This window comes from Armigeres subalbatus, chromosome 2, assembly GCF_024139115.2.
Source record: "Armigeres subalbatus isolate Guangzhou_Male chromosome 2, GZ_Asu_2, whole genome shotgun sequence".
Taxonomy (NCBI): domain Eukaryota; kingdom Metazoa; phylum Arthropoda; class Insecta; order Diptera; family Culicidae; genus Armigeres; species Armigeres subalbatus.
In genome coordinates, this window is record NC_085140.1 from 437,941,707 (window position 1) to 437,968,902 (window position 27,196).

The following is a 27,196-nucleotide window of genomic DNA, read 5'->3' on the forward strand; positions in this document are numbered from 1 at the left end:
TCTGAGTGCAACTAATAGATGGATATTTGAGTTTTCGAAATGTCACTTCAATCTGACAAAATGGTACACGCCAAATACAAGCGAACAAAGACACTGATGGCGTGTATTCTACACGCCGTTGTATCTGCTGTGCGTGCGCCCGCGTGCCTCCGACGTGTATTATTTTGACAGATCGAAGTGATATTTAGAAAACTCGAATATCTATCTATTAGTTGCATTAACTAAATAAATTTTATTCGATTGTTAAAATTTGTGAAAAATAACAGAGCAGATTTTTCGCCAGCTGTGTAGGACATCTCTGCCAGCATCAGGACCCTGAAACAGAACCTGGTTACCAAACGTATAAATGGGCAAGTATATAAGGAGTGTCTCACGAGTTCGGTGGCTAATGGCTACCGCTTCTGCCTTATAAGCAGGAGGTCGTGGGTTCAATTCCAGGCTCATCCCTTTCCTACTTTGTATTTCTACCTTAGTTCTTTCTGTGTTTCACGTTTTACCAAAACGATTCCTACTGTTATAACCTCCCACACAATCCCAAAACCTCCCGTGGCACCTATGAGAGGTCGTAGAGTTCTCTGCATCTTTCTTAAGTAGGTGTCCAACTAACCATCCTTCCCCTTCCCAGCATTCGCAAGGACGTGGCCAGGACAAATCTTGACTATTGGAGAGTGCATTGCTTCCATCTAAGAGATAGTGATTAGTCCCAAATCAATATCTGTGGTAACGGATGAAAGTGATCCTACTCTCATACAACAGTCTTGGCTTGTACCACCTACGAATTTGTGCGAAATGCTCAATGCTAATGCTAATGCTAAGTATATAAGGAGTGTCTCAGAAGCGATTTTTCCCATTCATTCAATCGCACTACGGCCCGTGATGCTTTGACCTGACTAAGCAACCTGTCATTACAGACGAGATGTAATGGAATGTTATCTCCAATTTTTTTGGGCAATTATCAGAGGTAAACTTAAGAAATGCTAGAAAACCATCTGATATGAAAAAGTAGTGTAAAAAAAAATGGCACTAACCGTTCCACTCTACTATGTCTACCGGACAACAGGCGCAAGAATCTGACGTTCGTCGGCTATGCGATACGCGGCAATGTCCCAGTCGGGGATGTAATGGCAATGAAGAAAAAGTAGAAGAAGTATGTACATATGTATGTAGTTATCGACCATCCTAGCTTAGGTCTTGCTCTGCAATGTCCGAATAATCCGTGTGTGAACCCAAAACCCGTCGGAAGCCACGATCCTGCCCTAACAAATTGTTATTCCTGTGCGTGAGTCGCGTCGGATCGCACGTTGCGTTTACCTAAGAGCTAAGCTAGGGTTGAAGAAATCGGCCCTTGTTTCATAAACGTATATTTAAACATTGACCTGTTCGGTGGACATGGACATGTTCCTCGTTTAGTTGGCTGCACTTCCCTTCAAAACAAAAACGAATACATATGCTTACTATAAGTGTGGAGAGTAACAATCGCTCCCAGTGAGCAAACGGCTCATGGAATGCGCCAGCCTGAGCGCCAAGTCAGCGAAACTGCGGTTAGTCAGTCAGTCGTCGTTCATACGTCGCCAAGATTGAAACGCGCTAGTCACACTTTACTCAAGTAGGCAAGAGGCGCGAAACCGCGGCTTAAGTCCACCAAAGGGAGCATTTCACGTGCGCGCTCGCGACCAATATAATTCAACGGGAAACATCTTCTTACCTCCAGACGTTGGTTGGTTATACATATTCAATTATTTTTGATTGAAATTGATTAATGGGTTGCGCGATTTGGTCTTCGTTTTCACGTCGCGAATTTGTCGCTTAGTGGATGAATAGGGTACTGAATCATCGTTGCTATTTTTTGTTCAAATCGGTACCATCGAAAGTGTTTTGGAAAGCGGGGAAGATAACGCGGTATACGAACGCAATCATCGGAATTTCGAATCTCTAATCTTTTGCAAACTTGCAATTGAGATCCGCGTGCACCTGCGGATGATGCAGCAAACTGAAACCTGACCACAGTCGCAGACACGCAGACCAGTTGGAAACGCCACAACTGGAATTAATCTGATCGCGTATTCAAAGTGCATCATTATTCAAGAGTTGTTGGGATCTCGAAATCGTCGCCGTCGTCGTGAATGCCGAGACTGCTACAGTGGGGGACGCCGGGCGCACAGTTCAGAGTGGAATGTTATATAAACCGGCGAAGCAGCAACGTGAACTAATAAAACAAGATAGTATCGCACAGAAAGACTTTTGGGGACACCAAGTAGTCGGCAGCAGCGTGGAAGGGCGGCTAGTGACGAATTAAAATCATAACACGCAGAAAACAAGCGGAGAACGGAGAGCTGAAAATAATAATATTTAAGCAGCGTCGGTGGCAGTCAGCATTAGGAAAGTTTGTCGCGAAGGTGAAAATGGAAACCACAAACTCTCGATCAGCGGATGGAAATGGAATGAGGAGTTGAAAGTGATTGCAAAATGCGCAATGTTTAGTTAGACTTATTGAGGTGCATATTTGCGTATAAGAGAAACGAAAGTTTTCTTCAAATGAGATTTATGATGAGCAAGATGAAATAGGGGTAATGTAGATGCACCCAGTGGAAGAACGTTTCTGTTTTAGCGTTTTCAAATAGCAATTACATTTTTTTTTTGGTAATTTCTTGACCGATTCCTTCGCAACAAGGTGCATTCGATCCGGATTGATCCCGTTTTTTTATTCATACTGGATTGAGGGAGGTTTTCTCCGCATAAAGTGACCATTTACAAATTTAAGGTCGTGTGACACCTCAAACTTCATTATTTTACAAAACAATGATGGGAATGATATTTTCAGGGTTTCTGCGCCACTCGGGTTCAATCCGGCCACAATCTGGGGGACCTAAGAAATGAACATTTTTTAAATTCATACAAAATAGGACGTGTGCAATCTTATACTTGATGATTTTACGAAACAATGCAATGGAATAAATTCTGTTTTTGTGGCTTTTAGGCTATTTGGTCATATTGGCTGCGATCCGTGAAACCTACTGAAGGAAAATTTGTTCAACTGAAGGAGGCCTAAAAATATCACTCCCAACATTGCATTGCCATGAAGCGGTGTCATACGACCTGTTTTGACTCAATTTAAAACCATTCCGTAGGTTCTACAGATTGAAGCAGATGTGACCAGGATGAACTCAAGTAGCCCAGAAACGCTGAAAATATCCCATCGTTACATTGTGAATTCATGTTTGAGGTGTCGCCCGACGCACTTTATTCAATTTAGAAAATAGCCATTCCACAGATCCTTCGGAATGTGACCGGGTTGAACTCAAGTGGCCCAGGAACCCTTAGAATATTATTTCCTATGATATCATGATGTTTGAGGTGTAACATGGTCTGTTTTGACTCAATCTAGGAACTGGCCGTGAGTCCTCCGGATTGTGTCACTTTTGCAGGGCTGGTAGCGATCAATGCCGCTCAGAATAGTGACTTTGGTGACTGAAAAAAGGGACCAAAAAAAGGGCGAAAAAAGGGACCAAATAGTGACTTTCAGAAGCAGAAAAAGTGACCAAATAGTGACTTTTAATTTAATTTGTAGTGACAAACATTGACTTTATTATGAAGGTAATAATTTTCAAAAAATTTCTCTCCCTTTATATCCGAAATTTGGGAGGGGGTTATCCCGCCCATAGTGTCTGTGGAGCACCATCAAAATTTGCACCTTCTAACCTTCACCGAATTGTATCAACAACAAAAAGCAATATTTGGCACATATTTTGGTTACATTAGACTGCAAATATAATCAATTTTGAGTGCACATAGCTAAACTATTGAAAACAATGAGTTAACTATTGATTTACAATTGACACTTTTTTCGTTTTCCACTAATTTTAGTTATGCCAAATAACTTTTGTTCTATCATTTTTGTTAAAGATGATTCCTTCCTATTGAAATCACTGAAAAAAGTCGTGGGCGGGAAAGGGTTAAAGAAGCAACAAATTAAAAAAAAAAATGAATTTCCAAAACATTATTCAACAAATCCGATGAAAAGGAAATTATGTGCTTATTTAGTGGAATGTCTTCACTTTTCATGAACCATTTAATTCCATTACTTTGAAATCTTTACAAGTATACGTATTTTGACCTCAACAGTAAAAACGTTTTTAGTCTATAAAGTCGATTCAATTATGAGACACTGATCAAAGTTTGCAAAGTCGTGGAATTAAATGGAATAGTTCGTCTTATGACAAGTGAGATCTGATGAGTTTGCTTTATATGATTATTCTCGATATTTTTTAAAATTTTCTTCCCTTCACCAATGGAAAAGCACAACTTTAAGGCAAGTCATGCAGAATAATGTGCACTCATGTTTAATTTGAATACGAACTTCTTCGGAAAATCTTTGCTTGTGTGTGAAAATGGATTTATGATATAAATTTATTTAATGAATATTTAAACATAGATTTAATCCGACTCACAAAGTTTATAAATATGAAACCCAAGAATAATTTTGAAACCTGAATATTTTTTTCAAAACATTAAAAAGCCTTATCAAGCAGTGCGAGCAACCAACCAACAAATTCACGATGTTTCTCGATGGAAGATCCAAAGTTTATGCAGCTTCAAATGTTCAAATTGCCATCAGATTGTATTTTGGAGTTCTTAAGTATTTATCGGAGCAGTTGTCGAGAGACTATTTATTTTGGTCCTTAAGATAGTCTCATATCTCGGGAAAATTTTCCGCCGAATTTTGGGACCCGGGTATTTAAAATGGGGCCGGGATTTTGATTGTCCGTGCCCAAATCCCGAAAACATCGTATATGCAAAAATACATGGGGAAAAATCCGCTGACCAAATTCCCGAGGTGTGAGGCTACCTTTACGAAAACATCATGGAAAATAATCTTTCTATGGGGGATCCCTTATAAACTTAGTTTTTTATTTCTGCAGCTCGGCATAAAACCGCGGAGCCGTGAGCCCAGCAAAAAAAAAAATACTGACCTCCCGGCAAAACTTATTTTTGTTAGCTTAGCTATAATTATTCGTCGATTGAGACAGATATCTCAGAAAAAAAAACTGTTTGCTGAGGCGCGCCTGTGCGAATCTCGATACAAGTTCAACAAATTGCAGAGATCCCATTACTTTTTGAACTTATTTGTCTACATAACACCAAAATAAAATTTGAGGTGACGCACGACCTGTTTTGACTCAATTTAGGAAATGGCCATTCAGGAGGTCCTCGAATTGTAGCCGGATTGAACCCGAGTGGCCCAAGAACCCTGAAAATATCATTCGCATAATTTCCCTTGTGAAATCATGAAGTATGAGGTGTCACACGACTTATTTTGGGTCAATTTGGGAAATGGCCATTCTGGAGGTCACCGGATTATGTCGATGTGGCCAGATTGATCTCGAGCAGCCCAGGAAACTCAAAATTATCAAATGATGGAATCCAAGGTGTCGCACGACCTATTTTGACTCAATTTAGGAAATGGTCATTCTGAAGGTCCCCCGGATTGTACCCGAGTTGAACCCGAGTGGCCCAGGAAACCTGAAAATATCATTCCCATCATTGTTTTGTTAAATCATGAAGTTTGAGGTGTCACACAACCTGTTTTGAGTTAAATTTGTAAACGGCCACTTTATCCCGGGACAGTTGACCCCAACAGATTCTGGAATCCTAAAGAGAATGAACAAGTCTCTCACTTATCATCTCTGTATACTAGACCTGTTCACCATTTTCAAAAGTATTCCAGATTCAAAGTGCCACCCCTCTATTTCAATGAGTATCTTAAATGGAGTCTCCTGACCAATTTTCAGCCAAATCCATGGAGATTTGGAGGTGCATCAAATGAGATTTGTGATTTTTTAGACTTTTTCATAGAAATGTCGTCTGAATGCATCAATTTTACTCCACATAGTAGAAGCATTAGTCGTGAATAGCTTCTTTAGACTATTACCTACCACTTTGTCATTGATACTAGGATGTTTAGAGGGCTTATTCTATGACTTTTTAGTAGATTTTGCTGAAAAAAATGGCTAAAAACCAGAAAAATAATTTTAGGTGCTTCTGGGGGTAGTAAAATTTTTCAATGTGTGCCCAATTCAATTATTCCGTTTATTTCCTTCAACTGTTGCGGAAGTTTCGTCCATACATCAGTTTATTCTGAAAAATAAGCTTAAGCATGTAATAATGCAGTTTTCATGAAATACTCAACATTTGAATAGGGTAGTCAAGCAAGACCATTCCCCCATGCTAATACCAAGTTGACCATGATTTATGAGCAATATCATCCAGTATGCTTGACCTACTGGTATGGAACTAAAGTGGGCTATGTGGTAGTGTCAGGGCCTGCAGATCAAGAGGTCCACGGTTCGAGGCGCCGAGTAGATAAAGATTTTTTTTTTGTCAAGTCTTATGGAAAATGTTATGTTTTCAATGACCTTTCGGGGTCGTTAACTACATTTGAATGTGACTGATTCTATACCCTTCTCCTAGCTATTGCATCACTCATGCCACTGACTAATTTTAAACAACCTTCAATTATTGAGATTATAATAAGTTCATGTCCATCATTGCAGTCACCAATGAATCGTCTACTTTGAGCGTGCCTACAGCGACACACTAGGAGTTAACTCTCTGTAATCAGTATGGCGAAAGGCATCTACAGTTGATTTTCTCGAAGTTAAAAACCCTAATCGAAAAAGTATTTGGTAAGCGTAGTAGCGGATTCCTTCCTGCATAACCGGTACCAAATATTTGTCCCGATAAAATTACCCTTTTTGAGAAAACCCACGTAAATTACATGTGTTTTGCCATATACAAAGTTCTGGCGGTTAACTCATATGCTGGCTATTTGCGCATATACGATAGCGCCTGGATGGTGGCAGCGGCGGGTAGAAAACCAGCCACTACCAATAATTCATTGTGAAGTAAGGATCGATCCGGTTTTGTTTGTGCCATGAGTGTGGTACAATAACTAAGGAGAGGATAACCAATAAATCAGAATGTTATTTAAACTTTAAACTAGATTTTTTTTATCACGCTCAATAATAAGTTTCCGACCGCGACAGATTATCGACAACATGGAATTAGCCACCTGGCTTGATAAATAAAATATCTTTAACTGCTTGGCGCCTCGAACCGTGGACCTCTTGATCTGCAGGCCCTGACACTACCACATAGCCCAATCTAGATGCATATCAGTGGGTCGAGCATACTGGATGACATTGCTCATAAATCATGGTCAACTTTGTTTTAGCATGGGGGAATGGTCTTGCTTGACTACCCTATTCAAATGTTGAGTATTTCATGAAAACTGCATTATTACATGCCGAAGCTTATTTTTCAGAATAAAGTGATGTATGGACGAAACTTCCGCACCAGTTGAAGGAAATAAACGGAATAATTGAATTGGGCACATATTAAAAAAAATTACTACCCCCCGAAGCACCTAAAATTATTTTTCTGGTTTTTAGCCATTTTTTTCAGCAAAATCTACTAAAAAGTCATAGAATAAGCCCTATAAACATCCTAGTATCAATGACAAAGTGGTAGGTAATAGTCTAAAGAAGCTATTCACGACTAATGCTTCTACTATGTGGAGTTAAATTGATGCATTCAGACGACATTTCTATGAAAAAGTCTAAAAAATCACAAATCTCATTTGATGCACCTCCAAATCTCCATGGATTTGGCTGAAAATTGGTCAGGAGACTCCATTTAAGATACTCATTGAAATAGAGGGGTGGCACTTTGAATCTGGAATACTTTTGAAAATGGTGAACAGATCTACTGTATACATATTAGACCTCTTCATGTTTTCAAAAAGTATTTAAAATTCAACTGGTCAGCCCAGAATCACAATTCTTATGCTAAAGTAAGTCTCCTGTCAAATTTTCAGCTAATTCGGATAAAATTTCGAGGTGGCTCAAGTCGATTTAGTGTTTTTGGGCTATTTTTAATTTTGGAAAAAATCTAACATGAGATATAAACGTCAAAAACTATCGCAACAACCTCTATACGGAAGCTATTGGTATCCTCTACAAGTCTTGTGAACATTGCGAGTCGTTCCGTTCACGTTTTGTCCATGTTAAAGTGATTTTTAAGCTTTTAAGTGCATAAAAATACTGTTTCCCCCAAAAGTCGTTGTTCTACAAAATTCTTGAGTTTATGACAAATGATTGTTAATTTATTATATTATTATTCCTCTTTTTTCCCTGGAAATTTGAGTAATATAATTGCCCATGTGCGATTTACCGTTAAATTCTTAAAAATCAGAAGCTGAACATTTGTCATAAATTTGCACGCTGAGATTTCTTCAAACAAGTTGTTCAAACAAAGAAGCTTCGATTTCACTTGTTACTACGATGCGCTCAATGTTAAAAGCATGCAGACATATGATAAAATTAACAAAATTTGGAAGTCGTTTGTTGTAAGCATCAAATATCATATGATTTGATTTATGTTTTGTTCGAACAACTTGCTTGAAGAAATCCTAACGTGCAAATTTATGACAAATGTTCAGTTTCTGATTTTTAAGAATTTAACGGCAAATCACACATGGGCAATTATATTACTCAAATTTTCAGGGAAAAAAGAGGAATAATAATATAATAAATTAACAATCATTTGTCATAAACTCAAGAATGTTGTAGAACACAACTTTTGGGGGAAACAGTATTTTTAGCACTTAAAAGCTTAAAAATCACTTTAACAAGGACAAAACGTGAACGGAACGAATCGCAATGTTCACAAGACTTGTAGAGCACATCAATAGCTTCCGTATAGAGGTTGTTGCGATAGCTTTTGACGTTTATATCTCATGTTAGATTTTTTCCAAAATTAAAAATAGCCCAAAAACACTAAATCGACTTGAGCCACCTCGAAATTTTATTCGAATTAGCAGAAAATTTGACAGGAGACTTATTTTAGCATAAGAATTGTGATTCTGGGCTGACCGGTTGAATTTTTGATACTTTTTGAAAACATGAAGAGGTCTAATACATATACGATATGTATCATACCGCGAGAAACTTTTTTCGCAAGCTGTCATGATAGAGAACTGATTCGGGAGGCTATAGCTTACTTATTTAGCTTGAGAGCTTTACGACACAGTCACAGTTTTATTAATCGAACAAGTGGAGTTTGAGACTTGCTTTCTCTTTTGATGTGCATGTCTCGAGACGTATTCTACAACATGAGTCTAGTGCTAGTGTCTATATGGCCTACGGAAAAGACAATTGAATCAATGTGGCTACTATCATTACTATAATCATTACTATAAACACCCTAAAACATCTATATCATCGTGATTGCCAATCAACTACCAGCTGGTGCTAAATTTTTATTTTATATAATTTATAAGAATCATATGAAACCACGATTCAAAATATAAATGAAGTGAAATCTTAACATATTCAAAATTAATAGGTTTTTGTGGTATTGCTAAACTAAATAAAACTTAAGGATTATGTAAAACCACGCCAAACTTGCTGAAACGAAAAAAAAACCTCGTAGTCAGCAATGTTTTGTTTGGCCGTGTAAACAAATTTCATACAACATTTTTGCAAAGTTCCTCTATTTTGCATGAATGCATGATTCATCGATAAATAATAATTAAACCTTTTTTACACGGATTCCCAAATTTTGAACTGAAAACTTTTTTTTCACGGAACGTATCCCCCGCATAAAAAAAAAGAATCGGTTGAATCCACTGATCTCGAGCCTCAACATGTTCTGTGGTGTTTCATAAACTTATAATTTGTAAGAGCAACGATTGGATTGATTCTGAAATCACAATTGATACTAGGTACTGTATCGAAGAGCTGTAGCCCATCAAAGAACAAAGAACTGTATATGTATATATTTTTTTCGGAGTGCCATTTCAACAAACACCGCACCGCCGCCGTAGCAGAGGAGACTACCGCCATTAAGTCTGAATTTATGGTCACCGTTGTCGAAAATATGCAAATTGGACATTCCTTTGCGTACGTCATTGAGCTTGAACCAAGTATGAGCGATCGCGAATTGCGTCCTTTTTTGGAACTCACTAATCAGACACGCAACTCGCGCTGGGCAAATTTTTGACACCTTCAACTAACCGCAAGTTAATGCATAGCGGCTTATATGGAAAATATTAATCAATCTCTACCTTTTCGATTCAGCTTTGGATTTTTTTAAAATATGTTCAAGAATTTTGGTATGCATTTTCCTAGTGAACTTTTTTCCTTTTCTCACTTTCTTACAGCTTCCTTGGGTAGGTGTAGAAATCAGTTCTTCAGTTAGATTGAATGTACACAAGCCTGCAACACACCGTGAGAGTTGTCTTTGCCACAACTGTAAATGAATGTAATTCCCACTGATTCCATATCCCCAGAAAAGCATGTAATTTTCGGAACTTTTTAGGACTTAACGTGCAACGTTATGCAGCACAGCATGAACGAAAGAGAAAAAGGTGTGATTAAGCAAGTTTATGATGATAGATTGAAGACTTGTGCTGCGCCAGCTCAACCGGTCTTCTGGTAGGTATAGCCCGCTTTACCAATGTTAGTGGGTGAATGGATTGGACAGCCAACGGAGGGCGGTTGTTGGTCGAGAACATGAGGTTGAGCGGCTCCGAGAATGCTGCAAGAGAAACAAGTTTGTCTTGTTCTATGCAGCCTGAGATAGGTTTTGTATCATTGCTTGGCATGTGGGTTCGGTCCATTGCGAAGCGAACCTATTAGAATCGGTTTCACTTAGTCTAGAGCTACGCAACGACGTTGTGCTACGCTTAAATGTCCAGCCGCCTAGGGACAAGTTTCCAAAATTATAAAACTCCCTCGCATTTTACCAACCGCACTTACCGACTGACTGACTGATTGACTGGGTGATTTCGCTAAGTTTGCGCACAAGGCCAATCAAGTTGATTACATGGTTCGGTTTTATTCCGTGTTGAATGCGAAAAGAACAACCGAACGGGTATTTGTGAATCAGATGGCATTTAGCGATAATGAAGAATGAAGTTTCGTGACTTGAATAAAATTAAGAAGAAAAACTAAGATTAATCCACCCACCGGTAGTGCACTATAAAATGTGATGAGAAAAACATATAAGAGAGCACTAAGTCTTTAGGGATTAATTGAATAAATAAAAATAAAAATTTAACACACGTGATCAATAACGGCGCCGGCCACGTCCTTGTAGTCAGTTCGGAAGAGGAAAGGAATATTAGTAGATGGATTTTGCTGTTTGAAGAACGTGCAGGGTTTGCAGAAATCGCTCTCAATAGATAACGAACAACGATATAAGAAAGGCAAAAACTGTTTCGAATAATAACAAGCCATGATAACAAATTTATCAAACTTGTATATAAGTGCGTAAACACAGAATCGGATAGGCAGCCCCCACAGAGAGGTGATGATTTTCTTTGTTTTCGCTCATTTTGTGTTGAAGGCCGCACAGTTGTGTAAAACAAGTTGAAATGCATCATCAGAACCAGTGCTCCCCGCGTTTGGAGCTTTTTAAAAGAAATTTATCATGGGGTAAAGGTATCCGAATCAGTGCTTTATCATGACAGCTTGCGAAAAAAGTCTCTCGCGGTATGCTACATATCGTATATGTATACAGAGATGATAGATGAGAGATTTCATTCTCTTTTAAATTCAATCCTTGAGAACGTGTTTACCTCTGCGTCTTCACAAAAATCATAGGAAGGATTATCAGTTAGTCGGTAGGCATCGTTGAATCTTGATTCTCTCTGATAAGCTATATGATCGTGTAATTGTTTTACGCAATGATTCGGCCAGAACAAACTAACTACCTGCACACCGAGCTGGAACACGATCAAACGCTTATCAATTGAATTCATTTCTCGACCGCACAAAACACATCAGATCGTTCGACGTGTCTATGACCTCTGTACTCAGCACTCTGTACTTACTTACCCGATAGCTACTGCAAACTATGGAAGATCGTACTTGACTCGACCGGAGCGAAGCGCAATATAAGCGCATGATCCACCGAATATCCAATAGATACTTTTTCCTCTGTCCGCGACAAATAAAACAAGCAATGCACTTACTTTCACGATGACTACCGCTAGCTATAGAAGATCGCAACTGTCTTGACCGGAGTGAAACGCAATACAAGCGAATTTTTTATTACATTATTTCCACCAATTGACATTTCCATTTTTCAATTTTAGTTTTATAATGGCTTTGAAGAGCGTAATTTACTCTACAAGAGTGTTATAAAACCAGTTTAAAACCAAAATGTTAATGGAGTTCTTTGCTTTATTTTTTTTTAATTCTAAACAAAATTGCCCAGTCCAAAAATGATTGTTTGAACGATGTTGAGAAATGGCATTTCGGTATCATGGGACTGATTTGATAATATCTTCCTCTTCTTCTTATTGGTATTACATCCCCCACTGGGACATTTCCGACTCGCAACTTAATGTTCATTCAGCAGTTCCACAGCTATTCACTGCGATGCTTCTAAGCCAAGTTACCATTTTCGCATTCGTATATCATGAGGCAAACACGATGATATTTTATGTCCAGGGAAGTCGAGAAAATTCCCTAGACCGGACCGGGAGTCGAACCCAGCCACCTTCAGCTCAGGGGGTCTCTCGATTTCTTACGCACCATTCAATTAAAAATTCATTTGTATTAAGACAATCATACATGGGGAAAGATCAATGGTTGGGGTCTTAAAACCTGGAAAATCCGTCGAGTCAAGTACGTGGCACTGAAGACGGCCTCATAGTTGAGGGCGAAATACATATTTGCAAAGATAACAAAACGTAGTGGAATTAAATGAAAAGTACTAAACTCGTCTTAGACAGTCCACTAAAAGAGCTTTAATATTTTTTTTCCCAGAAAATCCCTTAAAACCTATTCAGATTACGCCATTCATTATAATGAATCTATGACAAAAGGTCGAAAGACAGAAGGTCGAAAGGATATAATGTCGAAAAGACAAAACGTCGAAAGGGACAGAAGGTCGAAAGGACAAAAGGACGAAAGCCACAAAAGGTCGAAAAGGACAAAAAATCGAAAGGGACAAAATGTCGATCAAGGACAAGTTGATATCAAGTTGGGTTTATTCCCAAAGGAATTTGTGAAATGCATTCAACTTCAAGCAGAAATAACACACTTATCTCATCAATAAAAGTTGAAGAATGAGCAATTTTCAAAGAAGGAGTAATTACTATGGAATAATATTATGAATATTTAGATAGCTCTGTCAGAGATGAGATAGATTGTTGATTAAGGAAATGAATAAAACTTGTTTTGTGCGAACTCTGTCTCTACACAGTTGGCAATAAAATGACTATTTTATGTTTTACTATTTTTTAACTATTAATTAAAATTCATTCAATAAGTGCAAATAATAGATGGATATCTAGTAATACACGCCGGTGTATTTGATGTACGCGCGCTCGCGTGGCTCCGGCGTGCGCCTTTTTGACATATCGAAGTGACAAAATTCAAACATCCATCTATTAGTTAGTTAGAATGAATTTTATTTAATAGTTGAAAATGTGAAAAATAAAAGAACAGAGTTTTTGCCCACTGTGTAGGACAACTCTGGTGTAAGATTGATTCGCTCCGTTTCAGTTTCTTGTCTATTTCGATTTTTGTTCACTTTGACCTTTTGTTCTTTTTGATCTTTTGTTTCTTTCGACATTTTGTCCTTTCGACCTTTTGTCCCGTTTGACGTTTTGTCTTTTTTGTCCTTTTGTCCTTTTCGACCATTTGTCCCATCGGTCTTTTGTATTTCGATCTTTTGTCCTTTCGACCTTTTGTCCCTAACTCCATTATAATATATCCTGATAAAGAGTGACATGGGGCCAATGCTTAAATTTTCTTTCTCCTCTTGAACACATCAATTAGCTTGTAATTGGAATAGGCAGACTTTACGTACCGTATATGACGGGACAGTAACGTTTTTAGGCTTTATTGTATTGATCAGTCGTTATACAATAACCGTAAATATGTTTATCGCTGCAACTCCATCTATGATTTGTGCAAGGGTTCATGCTTTGCTATGCTATTGTATTGTCCCGCCGTTATCTAATAAATCCTTAATTTGTCTCGTTTTTTCACTCTGAAAATCTTGTTGAAACGAATGTTAATACATCATTCGATTTTTCTTCTAGGTTTCCACTGTCGATAAGAATAACAAATTATCAAATTTCCTTCGATATTTTTTCCATCGCTTGCATTATAATTCATTTCAGTTTAATTTTGAAAGTTTATTTTGAAAATGTTCATCCATTCCATTCGTTGTTTCGGCACTGGAAATTTGGTTGATAATCGTTTTCTTCTTCTTCTTCTTCTTACTGGCATTACATCCCCACACTGGGACAGAGCCGCCTCGCAGCTTAGTGTTCATTAAGCACTTCCACAGTTATTAACTTCGAGATTTCTAAGCCAAGTTACCATTTTTGCATTCGTATATCATGAGGCTAACACGATGATACTTTTATGCCCAGGGAAGTCGAGACAATTTCCAATCCGAAAATTGCCTAGACCGGCACCGGGAATCGAACCCAGCCACCCTCAGCATGGTCTTGCTTTGTAGCCGCTAAGGAGGGCCCATGCATAGACATGAAGAAAAACTTAAATGCAAAGATAAATATAAAATTTGATAAAACAACTGGACAAACTCGAGTTTACAATAAATTATTGAGGTCATTCATTTGATTTTACACCGACTATGTAGGTACATAAAATAATTAAATACTAGTCGAACCTGCCCGATTTTGCTCGGGTTGTTTTTATTTTGACCTAACTGACGATTAGTTCGATTAGTTTATTGCAGCGTCGCCCTCTAGATCGATTTCTGTTCAAGCTTGATGGTTTTCTGCAGAACTTACGATAACGTAGTATTTTCACTTTTGTTCAACTTTCTCAGCAAAATGTTCTATCTTTTTATTAATATAAACACAGCTGATCCCAAGACGAATCGATTAGTGAAGAAATCTTGCAAATCAAGAGGTGAGCCAGCCTAGGGCTGAAAGTCTCTAAAATAAAGACAATAATAATAATAATAATAAAATCTTGCAAATCGGTTAATACATTCGCGAGTTATAATGCTTCAAAGGAAATGTTAACTCATGTCTTTCCGCTTGGTACATTGGCAGTCTTCCCGCTTGGGACATTTTTCACGGATTTTTACTCCCACTTGCATTCACACAAGCGGGTATCACGAAGTTTTGTTACGCATGTTCAAAAATCATTCTAAAAGCTTAAAAAAACACGGAAATCAGAATCCGGCGATAAATACTTGTAGTTTTTCTCATAGTTAAACCAGAACAAATATTAAATTCTTTTTCTGCCGTCTAAGACGAGTTTAGCACTCTCCATTTAATTCCACTACGTTTTGTTATCTTTGCAGATACGTATTTCGACCTCAACTGTGAGGTCGTCTTCAGTGTCTTGTACTTGACTCGACTAGTACGAAGTCTAGTCAAGTCGATCAAGTGAGTACAGTGCGTGGTGGTGCGTGTTTTGTTCGTCGCGAAAATAAAAAATATCTATCTGATGTTCGGTGGCTCATGCGCATTTATTGCGCTTCGCTCCGGTCGAAACAAGCGCGGTCTTATTAGTTCGCAGTAGCCATCGAGCAAGTAAGTAAAGTGCGTAGTTCGTGAATGAACATGTTACGTTCTTCTTCTTCTTATTGGCATTACATCCCATGACTAGGACAGAGCCGCCTCGCAGCTTAGTGTTCATTAAGCACTTCCACAGTTAATAACTGCGAGGTTTCTAAGTCAGGTTACCATTTTTGCATTCGTATACCATGAGGCTAACACGATGATACTTTTATGCCCAGGGAAGTCGAGACAATTTCCAATCCGAAAATTGCCTAGACTAGCACCGGGAATCGAACCCAGCCACCCTCAGCATGGTCATGCTTTGTAGCCGCGCGTCTTACCGCACGTTATTGACTTAAAATACGTGAGCTTTTGAAACGTGTACATTGAGAATGGATAGCAAATCCCATGCTCTATTCACATGGTTCTCTGTGCAATTTCACAAGTTCCAGTTAATCACGGAGTAGCAACTACGAATTGTACGGTCATAATGCTCATGCTCAAGCTCAAATACAGGCAATACACATATTTACTGCAGACTGCAGACTGATAAATACATATTTACGAAAAATCTCACTGAACTGCAAAGGCCGACGAAAGAGTCGACAAGCACCTGTTCAGCGAACTGGGGTCGTGGGTTCGAATCTCACCGATAAAATCTTATTCGGCTCAGCAAAATATTGTTTATGTACACAAAAAAAAACATAAGAATGATTCAAACTTGAAAAAAAAAACCGTTGTATGAAACAAAGTCATTTAAAATGGAGAATGTTTCGTCTCGAAATTCTCTTGAATTACATTATAATGACTAATGAGCTCTTTTCATGGTAAGATATGCGGTTACAATGGAATCCATAACCATAATTCGTTCATTGTAGCCGCAAATTTCCTTTTAATACTTTTTCCTTCAATAAAAGAGATTCAAGAATGCCTATTTTTTGGTAAAGGAAAAATATTCAGAAGTTAGAGAAAGCCAGAAGTTTTTGATGTTTTAATTCCTTTTCGATGCTGATAGAGTATTTAAGTCATTACACAATCCACTACTCTTGCTTAAAATTAATAGGCTTTCAATTTCCACATCATACAGGGCAAACGCTCAACCGGCTTCCAGCAACGCCAACGGCACGACGAGCATCAACCATCGCGGACAGTTTTTCCCATAGCACTCTAGCGGTACCGGCCACAAAACCACGCGTGCATTAATCAGCAAGACTCGACGTCACACCAATAGCGGCAGAAACGAATGTTGGGGATCCCGCGCAAAAAAAAACACAGTTTCAGTATACCGTTGTTGCTTAACTGTGGGTACAATGTAGCGGCCTGATCAGCAAGAGTTCAGTAAAAATTACCTTCTTCAGTGCCGGCCAATCACTTCAGATGTAGGGGCAGGCTACAATCAGAAAGAAACAATCTTCGGTGTCCGATCACCTTGGTGGGAGAACCAAGCACCAAAGTAAGACCCGGCGTTTCGCTTATTTATTACCGTCGCTCGTCCACTGCTAGATAGCAGCTCACAGTGCGAATCTCAGTTGGCTGAGGGCTTCACCTAAAAAGGGAATGACCGCAACGCTTGCCGCTCTTGGTTGCCGCAACGCTGACAGCAGTAGCAGACAACCAGACTACTACGTTGGATCGAGCGGAATTCCGCGACTTGTGGGAGGAAGAGCAGTCAAAGCGGTTGAACCTTGCAAGCCGACGACACAATCGGGTGCCGTTGACCAGCATCGTAAAAAGATGAATCAATGTGGTGCTAGTGGTGGCATTTCGTTGGGAACGGATCCAGTGAAGTTGAACAAATGTTTACACAACCTAACGGTGCGCAATGGAAACGGAAGCAGTAGAATCGAAACTGGTGTAGTGATAAGAAGTCAATTTAGTCATAAATCAAAATATTCGTCCACTAGACGTAGTGTTAATGATAGCAATAGTAATCAAACGGGTGCGGTATCGTCCGCGTCGTCTTCATATTCCACGCCTTCAACATCGACCGTGTTAGCAATGGGATTAGGCGGTAGCCGACGCAGTTCCGCAACATCATCCCGTTGTTCATCGTCGGATCCTAGGAGCCTTCCGAATCGGACTCCCCCCAGCAGGAATGATCATAAATCGAGTTCAGTTAATGGTGGCAGCATAGGTGATAGAACTAATGGTATTAGCAGTAGGAGGTCGCACTCAACGCTACTTAACGATAGACAACGCAGGAATGCGCCTCCAGTGAGCGATAGCAATCGTTTTGATGACGGAGAATGCCTGATGAGACAGTGTAGGTGAGTAATTGCTTGAGGAAATAATCTTGTTTTCAGTGATGACTGCCAGATGGAATAAATTAATAGTATTAAAAGCCATAAATTCCACATCAGATTCAGTACCACAAATTGACTAAGTTCTTATGAAATGCTGTATAATGTGAAATTCATTTCTGCACTTGTCAAAATGTTTGTAAAATTTTTCATCATTCTTATACAAGATTTAAAAAATATCCGACAACCACAGCACTGGTTGGATGTGTGTATCATAAGCTACGGTCACCACGTAGGTATGATATTTAAATTTCACAATATTTTAGTAGGTCAGCTTTGTTTACCGCAAACCTTCCTCAACAATATGAAAGATCGTAAGTTTTAGATCTGCCATCAGATGGCAGACACATTCCATTCCATTTAGCTAAAGCAAGATTTTAGCTAGCTTGTCTGCCTTTGTTTCAATGCGTATGGCACCACGTGCATCCGATCAATCGATCCGCATGATGATATCGTGTATACAGAATAGTACCGAGCGTGGCGCGGCGATGATGATGAAGCGTGAAAACTCGTAAAAATGTTTCGTTCAACTCATCTCAGCGCGCCAATCGTCTATAAGGTAGCGGGGGCTGTTTGGTCAGCATAGAAAATAAAAAAATAAAAGCAAATACAGAGAATAGGACATACTGGACCAGTTATCGTATTCCGTATCTTAACCGAATTGACAAGGTCATGTAAAATGCCATGAAAAAAGGTCTTCGAATCGTAAATTTCCTTAAAGTCATCCCGAAGAAATTCAAAGTTGTACTACTTTTGCCAAATTATTCCGATCTCCGCTATAAAATGTAGGAGAAGTTTCACAGTAACCGGATCATCATCATTATCTTTACGTTGCGTGAGTCTTGTTTTTTTTGTCGTGCTGCTCCATTTACCCGTCGACCCGACTTGACGTCGTCGTCGATTCCAAGACGTTCGCCATACGATCAATTATGGTATTTCCACTCGAGTGGTGACTTCACAAATCAAGATTGATTTGCATTCAACGGGTGTATTCGCCGCCAAGGTGTTCCCTGCCATCTTCGGTCGATGCAATTTGCTAATGGATGAGTGTACGCGACGATGCCGACTGATAGCAAAGCAACAAAAGTACATATTCAATTTGATTCCTTCCGAACCGCCTCGTATACGAGGAAATGCTCTAATTAGAAAATTTAGATAAGACTTGGAACTTTGGTTTGAGCACGAGCAAATATTTGCGTTCTGATAAGGCTATTCATTACTTGAATAGCAAAACAAATATTGTACATTTGCTTGTATGCAAATTTTTCAACGTAACATAATAATCGAATTTGCAGATTTCATTATAATCTCAATAAAACAGAAAAACTAATCGACTATTGAATAATTTGTATAACGTTGCATGCACACATTAACAACGTATGATTTTAAATTTGTTGTTAAACTTTGATTGTGTACATTCCATAGCTGAGCAATAACCAACCGACCGATTGATTGATCGATCATAACCAATTTTAGCTTGATTAGCAAACGGTTAGCTCATTGTCAGATGTTAAGTTGTTGTAAAGTTAAAATACTAACTATAATGGACACATTCGATGTTTACCAACAGAACTGAATGAAACGATGAGCGAGCTCAACTGTGTGGTTGTTGGTGGAGCGAAGAATGGTGAAAATTGCGTGTTGATCGATGATACGGTTGGTTAGCGTTAATTAACAATTTGATGCGGCGATACCGGCAGATAGAGGAAGTTTGCAAGATTTCTTGATTTGCTGTTTGACTTATTGACCTAATGCCGATCTCGTTAACCTTTTGTTAACATTTTCGTTTTTAATAGGGACGATTTTCTTTTCGAAAGGCAATATTTCGGAATTTTTAAATAAGGGGTCGTACACTAATTACGTCAGCACGTATGGGGGGAGAAAGGGTCTGCCATTTTCTTACGCTCCATCTAAACAAAAAATTATTTGTAAGAGAAAAATCTTACATGGGGGGAGGGGGGTTGAAAACCCCAGAAAAATTGCTTACGTAATTAGTGTGCGGCCCCATAACTATGTTTATCATGCTTTATTTTTTGTACAATATAGCTTCCTTTCAAAATCGATCTCTATACTTAAAAGGATTTTTCATAGATCATATTATTTGACACTATTGATCAGCATAATTTTGACACGATTTTTGGAATTTTAATTAAGTATTGGACTCCTACAGGTTGATACAATTTTCACCACATTCTACATATCGATTCAATCAGTCACAGTTCAACTCGCCCACTCAGAAGGAAACATCAATTGATCTTGGCAGCGAATACGGACTCAAGGTCAATTATCCGCTATTGGCTAACATGCTCACACTCTTTTTTCTTTTTATATCGAACGAGAATCATTAGGTGATCAACACAGTGGGTTATATACTTGCACTAATTGATTCAATCGTCCACATCATACAACTCGTTGTTGGCACCCCAATTAATATAAATTTCTCCCAGTGGATTTGAGTTGCAAAGTTTTCAATTGTATCCACAGAATAATAAGTAAGTTAAGTATGTATGAATTATTATTGAACAGTACGTAAACGTACCGTGATGTTATTATTTCTTTATAAATTAATGTCGATTTGGTATATAATTTGGCTAGAATTGTTTGCATACCTAATATGGTTGAATTGCATACCTAATATGGTTACTGCTCCTGGACTTCATCTTATAGCTCCTATGTTCACCCCATGAAAAACCAAGCAATGAAAAGAAATTTGATTTGTTTCTCATCTTTGTGATTTTTTTTCAGCAGTGAGCACGCATGTTAGCAAAAAGAAGCGACAAAATTGGTACTGTATTTCGCGATGAGATGAATAATACCTATGTTCAGTTAGATGGAAAAAGAACAGTTCCTCTTCCTGTCCCATTGTTTCCTATTGAGAATTGGCCGAATCGGACTATGGGCTCAAAAGTTATGGCCAATATACTTTTTCTTACACGGAACCGCGAAACAACTCACTTTACGGTTACTTTCACTCAAATCCGCCCTTGCGTGGAAGAAGGCAAAAATAAGTAAAATGCGAAAAAATCCGGTGAGTACTTTGCCTTTACTCCCGTGCTGAATTTTCACCCACTATGAAGTTTCACCAACTCAAATTTATGTTATTTTCACTCACTCGAGACAATGTTGGAAACAGCTCAAATTTGGCTTCTTCCACGGAACAGCACACGTTGGTTAGATACAGCTCTCTTTGTTTATAATATCATTCATGAGAGGGAGTGAGAAAACTACCTAAAATTGAGTTAAAAATTTGAACCTCGTAGTCAAAGTTGAGTTCTTTGAACTTTTTTTTAGGTTCTTTATTTTTTCTGTGTAGACAAAAACGAGTGTAAAAGTCTAGCTCATTTTTCGAGCACTGAACCTTAACCAATTTGCTTGCAACAAGTTGCATTCGACGCAGAATCCTGTCCCATTGTTTCCTTTTGAAAATTGGTCGGAGCGCACTGTGGGCTAAGAAGTTATGGTCAAAATACTTTTTTTTCAGACAAAAACGAGTGGGAAAGTCTAACTCATTTTTCGAGCACTTACTTTCAACCAATTTGCTCGCAACAAAACTCATTGGGTGGAGATTCCTATCTCATTTTTTCCTTTGAAAATTGGCCGAATCGGACTATGGGCTCAGAAGCTTTTCTTTGCACACAAACGAGTGAAAAAGTCTAGCTCCCTCTTTGCAAACTTATCTTTAACCAGGGTTTGAATCCAAAGTGTGAGAAAATCTCTCACTTATGTCTGTATACACTCTCGATAGGTAGCAAGCATACCGTGAGAGACGTTTTTCGGTAGCTGTTACGATAATGAACTGATTCGGGGGGCTACAGCCCATGATAAATTTCTTTCCCATTAAAATTTAGGCTGACGGGACTCTGTATTCAGTATTTTTAATCAATATAGGGGAAATGACGGCTTCCGCAGGTATTGTTCTTTTATTGTCAGGGGGTTTTTCTGTAACTAATTATGCTCAAATTTGTACTGAACATTCTTTGTATATCAAAGAATATTGTGGCCAAATTTCATAACATTTTGTCAACAAAAACGCTCATGACAATATAGGTCATTGCGCGCGGCAAACCTAACCTCACTATTTTGACAGGTACTGGTCCTGTTGTTTACGTTTCGGACTTAGAATTTTTTTATCCAAATTAAATCTGCATATTGCACGATGTTGAAGACATTCTGTACATTCCGCATTCAAATATTGGTAATTATCGATAAGTTTAGGTAATTATCGATCAGAAAATCCAAAGAATCATAGAAGAATCTCAAAATTAAAATAAAGTCGTCTGTAAACAACAGGACCAGTACCTGTCAAAAGTCGTGCGTGACGTCACTGTGCAATGGAGTATTAGAACAAAAGCCGTAATTTCCCCAACTATTTTTCACAAAAAAAAAACAACCGGAGACATTTTTTTTGTAAAAAGCATTTCAAAAATTGTTAGGACTCTTAGTTTTAACTTATTTACTCACAGCAAGTTGTATACAAACTTAAATTAATTTGCCGACCTCAGCAAAATTTTCGCCGAGATTTCAACAGCCGAGATCTTGGTATTTTTTTTACCGAGATTCGGTAATTCTTTTACCGAAATTTCGTCATAATTTTACCGAATTTCAGGAAAGTTGACTTTTTACCGAGATCTCGGTAACGATTACCGATGACTCGAAACTAAAAACGACTAATGATTTTGACCTCTCTACAGAACTTTTCTCGATCCATTTTATAACAAGCGAGAAAGGCAGTTGATTTTTCGGAATTTTTCTTTAATTTTACTTTACTAAATAAATACCTAAGAATTTATGGCATGCGATGGAATACAAAAAAAAAATTTCTGCAACCCATCAGAACAGAAAGCGGAAACGGATCAAACATGAAATTTGGAAAGCAAAAATCGCCAACATTCGGCTCAAATTTGGGCTTAACATTCTTTGCATATCGGTAGGTCAGCCGATAATATTCCATTCCATTCAACTTCACAATTTCAAAATAACGTTTTGTCTCTTCGTAACCCAATATCCGACAGTGAAAGTCTCCGGAACATAATGTCCAATTGCAAAAAAAAATAAATGCCTTCTTGACAATGTTAAAGCTTCCGTTTAAGCACAAAAGAGTTTTATTCGGACAATAGACGGCTGAGATATTGATGTGACAATATTTGATAAATTTTCTAAAAATATGCCTCATAATCGTATTTCATCGCAATCTCCGAAACCAAAAAAAAATGGTTCAATAGCAAAGACAAAGCTTTCATTTAAATATAAAAGCATGCAAATCGGTTCTCAGACGGCTGAGATATTTATGTGCCATTATTTTGTTAGTTTTCTGGAACCAAATTCAATGTGTTCAATTATTGCAAAAGTATCCCGAGGAGAGACTGCTGTCAAAACATTATCACTATAATAACAAATCAAGTTTTTGAAATCATATCAATAACGCAACTGTCAATGGCACGCGGCATGAGACTGCGCCAGTGCCAGCTATGTGCAATGCCCGAGAATTAGGTTCTGCAGCATGTCGTCACGAATGAATTCGGTCCTCGTCAAATGAACTTTTTTGACAGTACAGTAGTCGTAGTACAGTAGCCGTTCGATAACTGCAAAATGTTTACTTTTCAGTTAACGAAGTTCGATAACTGCAATGCATTCTAGACGTCAAACGGTTGTCAATCTACTCCAGATGCAATAAAAGTGCATCTAAATGTGCAGCGCAATGCAGCTGTCATTGAGTTTGACATCAGTTTGAAGTTTAGCGGTCCGATAACTGCAAAACTGTTGCAACTATCGAATTGCAGTTAAAAAGCATTGCACTTAAATGACTTGCAGTTATCGAACGTCTACTGTAGTAGACAGTACTTTCCACTGACTCCGACGAGGATTCCGACAAGGGTAGAGTTCGTGATTGGTTGGCTGCCCCTGAGTCCAACAAGAAGTACTACTAATCTGTCACTAGATTGAGGTTACGTACAGACGCTGCAGAACCTAATGGAATTTGCTGACAAACAAGACTACATGGTGGCAGCCAGGTGGTGGAAGGAGCACTTCGAAGTTTTGGTGAACGGTGAAAATGAAGGTGTATTAAGGAGCACGATGGACATAGTCGGCGACGGTCAAGCTGTGGAACCACCAACGCTGAACGGGGTAAAGAAGGCTCTATTCAACAAAAAACCGGATAAAGGCCGGCCACTTCGTGGAAGGTTTCGAACACGGAATCGGACCTGAGGAGAATCTCCTTCCAGAAGAAAGTTCGTACAAATAATAATACAAACAAGCCTTCGTTTCCCAGGTTGACCCAATAGATGGGGAGAAGAGCCCGCCCAAGTAACCATGGAGCTACATTAGAGCTCTTTCATGTTTTCAAAAAGTATCAAAAATTCAACCGGTCTGCCCAGAATCACAATTCTTATGCTAAAATAAGTCTCCTGTAAAATTTTCAGCTAATTTGGATAAAATTTCGAGGTGGCTCAAGTCGATTTAGTTTTTTTGGGCTATTTCCAATTTTTAAAAAAATCTAACAAGAGATATAAACGTCGAAAACTATCGCAACAACATCTATACGGAAGCTTTTGGTGTGTTTTACAAGTCTTGTGAACATTGCGATTCGTTCCGTTCACGTTTTGTCCATGTTAAAGTGTTTTTTGAGCTTTTAAGTGCATAAAATACTGTTTCCCCCAAAAGTCGTTGTTCTACAAAATTCTTTCTACAAAATTATTCCTCTTTTTTCCCTGAAAATTTGAGTAATATAATTCGAAAACTGGTTTGAAAAACTTGTTTGAAGAAATCTCAGCGAAATCTTGATATAACTTTTTTGTAACGCACACCATGGTAATGGTCTGCCGGCCAGAACTTTGAAGGGCATACTTAGAATTGTTTATTTTTATTTCATTTCATTTTATTGATGAAATCAGTAGTGATTCAGTTTCATTCTAAATTTTCGACCACTATTCTAGTTTGAATCTGGATCTGAATCAGTTTGAATAGAATAAACGCGCTGGTTTCTCCAGCGGTGTTTCATTCATGTTTTTTAAATTTTCAATTATATGAAATCATTATGTTGCTGCCAAGAAAGGCGCCGTAACTGCAAAGTGGATTGATCCAAAGATAAAATGACGCATTCGTACACAAAAAAAAATTGAAAAATATTTGAATCTCGTGATTCATTCGTGGTTCAAATCTGCAGAAAATAGAACTGAGCGTTATACCAGTTCTAAGTTTTTGACAGTTGACTGGTATAAAAAATGAATCTAGAACAGCTGCTGGGGAAATTAATGTTTCAGATTCATATTCAAACTGACAGCCACGAACGATTTGAATCACTGCTGATTTTACTCTGAGGAAACAGGGGCTAATTTGGAATTCACATTCACATCGTCGATGATACACATTGGCTAAACATTGGGCGGCTACAAGACGGTAGACTAGCCCAAGACTTCGCGCAGCAGCTTGAAGTGACACTCCCAACGTAAGAGCAATTAGGCGCAGCGTCTTTTGAAGATGGCTGGAGCGATATTCGATCCGCCATTGGAAGCACCGCAACCACTGCACTAGGCACGGTGCCCTTGAATCAGAGAAACGACTAGTATGACGGCGAATGTGAGCAGTTAGTTGAGGAGAAGAATGCAGCATGGGCGAGATTGCTGCAACATCGCACGAGGGCGAACGAGGCACGATACAAACGGGCGCGGAACAGACAAAACTCGATTTTCCGGAGGAAAAAGCGCCAGCAGGAAGATCGAGACCGTGAAGAGACGGAGCAACTGAACCGCGCTAAGAAAGGCACGAAAGGTCTATGAGAAGTTAAACCGTTCATGTATTTAGGGGCATGTGCCACAGCCCGATATGTGTAAGGACATAAACGGGAACCTTCTTACAAACGAGCGTGGAGGAAACCTAGTCATCAACACGTCGAAGACGAAGTACATAATAGGAAGAGGCTCAAGAGAGGACAATGTAAGCCACCCACCACGAGTTTGTATTGGTGGTGACAAAATCGAGAAGTAGTGTACTTGGGCTCACTGGTGATCTCCGATAACGATACCAGCAGAGAAATTCGGAGACGCATCATGGCAGAAAATCGAACGTACTTTGAACTCCGCAAAACGGTCCGATCGAATAGTACCAAATAGCACCGCCGAACCAAACTGACTATTTGCAAAACGCTTATTAGACCGGTAGTTTTCTACGGACACGAGATCGTGGAGGAGTTTTCGAAAGAAACGTGCTGCGTACCATCTATGGTGGGGACCGAGCTGAATGGAAAAGACTTTTGTGTACTGCACAGACCACTCCGGCCTTAATCTGGTAATAAGTAAAAATCTCTTATGCCCAGAGATCCAAAAATGTGTTCCACCCGAAAACCTCCGAGGACGATAATCGAACTCGCCATCTCAAGATTGGCAATCCACTGTTCGCAAGTTTAACTGGAGACCTTTAGTTGTAAGCGCCACAAGTTTAACGTCAATCATTTTTTACCTTTCTCGAACAACAAAGCTAACAAGCTATCAAAAATGAACTTTACATAAAAGCTTCGAAGACCCAATCGACTCGACGAACTGAGCTAATGTTTGTCTCTCCGTGTGTACAAAAGCTAAGAAAAACTAAGCCTTTTATAGTAATTGAACCGATTTTTTTGTAACAAATTGCATTTGACAGGGGCAAATTTTAGTTGATCTATACTGAATTTATTAACAGTTGTTGCGTTTTATTCCTGAATTACGTAATAATTCATGGCAATATAGCTTTTTATCGGGATAGATTAATAACAGTTATCCGTTAAAAAAAAACAAAAAACGAATTCTAATAGTATATTCTTCTTCTTCCATATAAAACACTGATCATAAAAATACATCAGGAATACCCAGTTACAAAGCGGCATTCGTTAACTGGGCTGATGTCTTGGTGCAGTTAGCTAATGGTTGCTGTATTAGGATCAAGTGGGATATTACAGTATTTCGATAACAAGCATTTTCAGAAACCTCTTCATTAATGATCACACGATTAAATACCAATTTTTTTTATCATTAAACTGTATCCGGCCAAACAGCCAGAAAGTAAATGCAATAAATTGCCATTAATAACAATCCATTTCTATCTCTCTTCCCACATGCTTCGTTACAGATTTACGGTAGCAGTGCGGAGGCCACCACCCACATCAGCCTCGACCGACAATCGGCTCAACTATCAACGAAAGTACGACCGCTCCATCTTCGGCTACAATCGATTGGACCAGATCGTTTTGCCTCCGTTGCAAATTTAAGCTCATCACTCACCGCCCCCGCACAATAAAATTTAAAAAAAGACTTGATATCTCGATAGGATACCGCTACTACCTATATAAACAAAAACAATGCGTTTC

General features: G+C 38.7%; 2 protein-coding genes across 8 annotated transcripts in view; one reads left to right on the forward strand and one right to left on the reverse strand.

Moving 5' to 3' along the window:
- Nucleotides 1-27,196, reverse strand: part of LOC134213627 (protein pelota) — a 65,018-nt gene that overhangs the window by 25,218 nt on the left and 12,604 nt on the right. The window lies entirely within an intron of this gene.
- On the forward strand, nt 1,568-27,185 carry LOC134213628 (uncharacterized). Of its 7 annotated transcripts, none has more exons than XM_062692861.1 (3): nt 1,568-2,495; nt 16,644-17,823; nt 26,959-27,185. In XM_062692861.1, the coding sequence occupies exons 2-3, from the start codon at nt 17,114-17,116 to the stop codon at nt 27,095-27,097; spliced, it is 849 nt and encodes a 282-aa protein (XP_062548845.1). In that variant the 5' UTR covers nt 1,568-2,495; nt 16,644-17,113; the 3' UTR covers nt 27,098-27,185. The 7 variants fall into 7 exon arrangements, with proteins under 7 accessions (XP_062548845.1, XP_062548844.1, XP_062548846.1 ...); XM_062692860.1 differs by having other exon boundaries at nt 1,568-2,396; XM_062692862.1 differs by having other exon boundaries at nt 1,568-1,717.